The sequence below is a fragment of the Spinacia oleracea genome, chromosome 3 (assembly GCF_020520425.1).
Source record: "Spinacia oleracea cultivar Varoflay chromosome 3, BTI_SOV_V1, whole genome shotgun sequence".
Classification (NCBI taxonomy): Eukaryota; Viridiplantae; Streptophyta; class Magnoliopsida; order Caryophyllales; family Amaranthaceae; genus Spinacia; species Spinacia oleracea.
In genome coordinates this window covers 125,883,035-125,888,317 of record NC_079489.1, presented here as the reverse complement: position 1 = coordinate 125,888,317, position 5,283 = coordinate 125,883,035, and the positions used below count along the sequence as shown (strand labels likewise).

The window sequence follows — 5,283 nt, the reverse complement described above, 5'->3', positions numbered from 1 at the left end:
TTACTATACGATTACGTTATGTACTATGTTATTTAGAGTATGTATTTGTCCGCTTCTTAGATAGTGACTATATGATTATAATGGTTACTATATATGTGTTCAATAGTTACTATATTTTAATAATAGTCACTATATATGTTTTATATAGTTACTATATGGTTTATATAGTTACTATATATTTGATATTTGTATAAGAAAATAATACGAAGTATCAATCACTTGTTATTCCAGGTCCTAAAGTTGCACTATCTAGTAACAAATCTCCAAAAATACTTTACAATATCATTTGTATAAGAAGAAATAATGCCTTAAATTTAGAAAAAAGAGACAAAGGCTGTGAACTTTAAGAATTGATGCAACAAAGCACAAGAGGTAGAAATAGTGTTTGTTGTTTGGGTGAAATTAGGGTTAGTGTTTCACATAGTTAGTATATAAATGATATAGTTACCTTTAATTTATGTTGCGAAATAATGTTTTTAATAGTCATTGGAATATTCGTTGTGTTTATGTTAGTAGTAGTTTTTAGAGTAACTATATTTTTTAAAAAGTTACTATAACTTTAAAACAGTAACTTTGTGTTTAAAATAGTTACTATTTTTTTTAGAAAGTTATTATAAATTTGAAACAATAACTATGTGTTTAAGATAGTTACTATGTTAAGAACTGTTTATAGTGACTTTTTGATAAATAATAGTTACTATACGATTACATTATGTACTATGTTATTTCGAGTATATATTTTTGTCTGCTTCTTAGATAGTGACTATATGATTATAATGGTTACTATATTTGTACAATAGTTACTATATTGTAATAATAGTCACTATATGTTAAGCTAGTTGTTGTGTGATTATAATGGTTACTATATGTGTACAATAGTTACTATATTATTATATTAGTTACTTTGTCTTATATAGTTACTATATGTTTGAAATAGGTACTATGTTTATTTTATCATGATTTGTTACCATATGTTTATTTTCTTCAATAGTTACTATATTATTTATATAGTTACTATATTATTTAAATAGTTAATATATGTTTGAAATAGATATTATGTTTATTTTATCATGACTTGTTACCATATGTTTATTTTCTTTAATAGTTATTGTACGTTTTATATAGTTACTATATTTTTGAAATAGGTACTATGTTAGTTTATTATGTTATGTGCATGTTTTTATGTTATTCTATATTTTTAATGATATAGTTACTGTATTATGGATAGAGTTACTATATTATTATCACATCAACTATGTCTGCAACTCTGTGACTAAATGACCATCAATAATATTTATAGGTATTATATCTTGTATTATAGTAACTATATGTTTGGTATAGTTTTTTATGTATATTATAATGTTCTTTTTATGTTCTTTGTTGTCTTCTATGTTATTAGTAATAAGAGTTACTATGTTATGATCACAACAACTATATGATCATAACAATAACTATATCTACAACCTTGCTCGTATATGACTATCATTAATATTAAGAGTTACTATATCGTGTATAATAGTAACTATATATTTTTAATAGTTATTATCTTATCATTATGTTCTTTTTATGATCTCTCTTTGTACTCCATGTTATTATTAATAAAAGTGACTATATTATTTTGACAGTAACTATATGACTATAACAATAACAATAACTATATATGCAATTCTGCAAGTATTTTACCATCGTTAATTGTAAGAGTTACTATATGATGCATAATAGAAACTACACGTTTTACATAGTTACTATGTTATTTTTTCATATTTAAATGTTAAATTATTAACTTAGTTTAAATATTATTGATTCAGAAATACAAAGATGATGCACCCAAAATTGAAATCGTGCAAAGAATAAATTCTACAAGGAAATCAAAAGCAGGAGGAGAAGAAGAAAATCCTGACAACAATGGAAACCAAGAACGTGGTAGAGGAAGGACATGATGTGTTGGTGGAACAAAGAGACGTGGTCCACGTGGACGTGTCGATTAGTATTTTTTAGTTCAAAAAACATTTGAGTTTAACATGGTTTATTTAATAGATGCAAAGAATTAGAATGTCGTAGCTAAAACAACTAACCAAGTAGTTAATGTTTTCTTTATTATTGTTCAAGAGTTATAATTACTGTTACTTTTGATATAGTTACTCTTTTATATTTCAGTAATTATGTGATATATAATAGAAAAAATTACTATATGACCTCTAAACCATCTATATCATATTGTTTATTTTTATAATATAGTATTTTTTTTACAGCTAAAGTTATTTTTCTATATAATATAGTTAATCTTTAGATAGAATAATTGTTCTCATCGAAATTACTATATTATTATTATTTATTTCATAGTTACTATTCTGAAAATATAGTTAATTTGCAGAACCTATAGTTTCTATAATTTACTCTTTTTGTCCGCAAGAATGAATATATAGTAGTAATTGTTTTACAGTTAAAATTATTTTTCTATATAGTTACTCTTTGGATAAGATAGTTATTCTTATCATTATTATGTTCATAGTTATTATTCTGGAGATATAGTTACTTACAGAACCTACAGTTTCTATAATTTACTCACTGTTAAATTACCTAATTACCCTGGTCCATGGTAATCTTATGGTGGACCGGGTCCATGCAAGTGGAATTGTATAACCTATCTATTCTTAATTTCTTGTTCAATAAGACAACTCAAGTTGTAAATGGATAATATTCCTTTGAAATATTCCACCAGCCTTAAATGGGCCGTTGAATGGATAAACTGATGGGCCCAAGTCCAATAGAAAGAGTCCAAACTCCATCACTGTCTCACGGTATTTAAAACCTTCTCTCCAAACGAAAGCTTTTACCACAAGCTCATATCGTGTCTCCTCTAGAACCATCTTCTTCTTTGTCTTTCGTTTGCTTCATTTCTTCATCTAAGCCATGGCTCGTCGTTCCGGAGGAGGTAACTTCCTCTTTTTCTTATCTTCTGTTCCACTGTATTTGAGGATTTTTTTTCTTACTTCTGAATGCTTAATTTGTCGTTAATTAGGGTTTTTAGTTTTTATTTCTTGAACATTTTTTCTTTCTGTTTAGGTTTTCTTTTCCTTTTTGATTTGTCTTACATTTTGATGGAATTGGAAATCAATTACCTTAATATTTTTTCTTCCTGTTTAACGAGATTTGAATCGTTGTTGGTAAGAATCAGATGAACTCATTTGGTTAAGGGTTGAATGAATGTATTCAATCTCGGAGTATTATCTCGAAGATTGACTTATTTAGGGTTCATCCGATCTCGGTTGATTATGCCAAAAGATTAATTTTTTTGAATTGAATTGAATTGTATTTCTTTCGATTGAATACTCCTGAATTTGTTTTTTCAGATAGGAGCATGCTTAAATCTTTTTGCTTCCTTTTATTTCAATTGTTTTATTAAATCCATGAAAAGTAGCCTCAAAAAATGAAACACGCGGAGTACTTGCATAGCTATATGTCTATAACTCTTGGTGAATGTTAGAAATTTGGTAATCGATGAATACTTGTATGAAACTGCTTCGTTTTTAAAGCCCAAATTTTCAGCTTTATGTTACCTTCATCATAAGGGAACAGACATTTGTATTCAGTTTTGTGGATTTGTGGTCAACAAAATAACGTAATTTGTAATGTTTCAATGGAGTCTATAACTTGTTGATGTATTAGGTTTTAATGTTTGCAAGTTTCTTTGATGATTCAGGAAGATCTGCACCTCGCCCTGCAGCCCGCCCTGTTCGTAACCCTCCTCAGCCAGGTCTTCTTTTTTTGATCTTACTTCTCGTTGTCTTTTCTGTGGATACTATAACTGGTTCTCCTTCAATTTTTGTTGTTGTTGGTAGATCCGTAGATACTCCATGAATATCTTTTGTATCTCTTCTGTGTCCTGCTTCTTCCTATCTGTAGTTTGTATTCATTTGTACCCGCCGCTCACACATGTTTAACTATTTACAGCTCAACGTGCTCCTCCACCAGCCCCAGCTCAAGCTTCCAGTGGCGGATCTATGCTTGGGGGTCTTGGTGCCACTATAGCTCAAGGTATACAAGTTATTTTAAAGATGTTAACTTGGACAAGTTTTAAGGTCACTGTGCTTCATATTGATTATTTTTTTCTTTTTATACTTGCTTCTGTAGGTGTTGCTTTTGGAACCGGAAGTGCCGTAGCACACAGGGCTGTGGATGCTGTTATGGGCCCTCGCACAATCCAACATGAAACTGTCGGTACAGAGGCTGCTGGTGCTTCACCAGCACCCAGTAACAGCAGCGTTGGCGATGCTTGTGGAATCCACTCTAAGGCCTTCCAAGATGTATGTGATTTATTCTCTTTTCTTGAAATTTGGTATTAAAGGATTATGATGAATTCTAAGCAATTTGTTTGTCCGCGATTAAATGTCTTTTCTCTCAAAACAATGTTTCTTTTGTTTTAGCCCTTTTAGGTCAAATTGCTCATGATTATAGTTAGCCTCCTTTTTTCCCCACTGAAGAGGTTTCTGGAGGCAAATTGCTCATGCTTATATGGTAGTGGCAGAGTTTCTTGATTGTTTTCCTATCAAATTTTGATTTATTTTCCCTGAATGTGCAGTGCCTGAACAACTATGGAAGTGACATCAGCAGATGCCAGTTCTACCTGGATATGTTGAGTGAATGCCGCAGGAACTCTAATTCTATGAATGTTTGAAGTCGCTTCTAGGTTGCTTTGATGACGAAATTCTTGAGATTATTGAAGCTTAAAACTATACAAGTGGTGGGTGTTTTTTTTATGTAATGTTGGTGGGCTGCTGCCTATTGTATGCCGCTCCTTTAAACAGATTTATGTTTATTCATAGTTTGAGCTTGGTGAATGTTTCAGACTTTACCAAGTTGTGGTTGAATAAAGATATCTGGGCATGACTCGTAATTCAAATTGGTTTACTACAAACATATTATTGCTTTCTCGTTCGCTTCCTTTCATAGTATAGAGCGATGTACATTGTTCTACACATATTATTGCTTTCTCGTTCGCTTCCTTTCATAGCTTGCAAGATGCGTATTGCTTGTTTGCTTCTCCTTTAGTTGCCAAAACACACAAATATTCTCCTTTGGATCAACATGTTTCAATCTGTTTATGTATTTACTATTTAGGGTACTATTTAAATACTCTATTCGTCTCTAAAATATTGTCCCATGCACTATATATAGATGTCTTTTTTTTATCTATCATCATTTAAAATGTTAATTATCAGTAGCTTAAATGTATATAAATTGATTTATAAATTTCATAACTTCTCTAAATTTATATTTTTA

General features: G+C 30.0%; 1 protein-coding gene across 1 annotated transcript; it reads left to right on the top strand.

The window, feature by feature from the left end:
• Nucleotides 1-2,712: 2,712 nt before the first annotated feature.
• On the top strand, nucleotides 2,713-4,920 carry LOC110778536 (uncharacterized). Its single transcript, XM_021983086.2, has 5 exons — nucleotides 2,713-2,935; nucleotides 3,704-3,757; nucleotides 3,955-4,038; nucleotides 4,135-4,307; nucleotides 4,583-4,920. The coding sequence occupies exons 1-5, from the start codon at nucleotides 2,914-2,916 to the stop codon at nucleotides 4,676-4,678; spliced, it is 429 nt and encodes a 142-aa protein (XP_021838778.1). The 5' UTR covers nucleotides 2,713-2,913; the 3' UTR covers nucleotides 4,679-4,920.
• The last annotated feature ends 363 nt before the right edge of the window (nucleotides 4,921-5,283 follow it).

Coding starts and splice junctions, on each gene's coding strand:
- LOC110778536 (XM_021983086.2), top strand. CDS start 2,914: ATGGCTCGTCGTTCCGGAGGAG. Junction 2,936..3,703: donor GGCTCGTCGTTCCGGAGGAG/GTAACTTCCTCT, acceptor TTGATGATTCAG/GAAGATCTGCACCTCGCCCT. Junction 4,039..4,134: donor TGGTGCCACTATAGCTCAAG/GTATACAAGTTA, acceptor TTGCTTCTGTAG/GTGTTGCTTTTGGAACCGGA.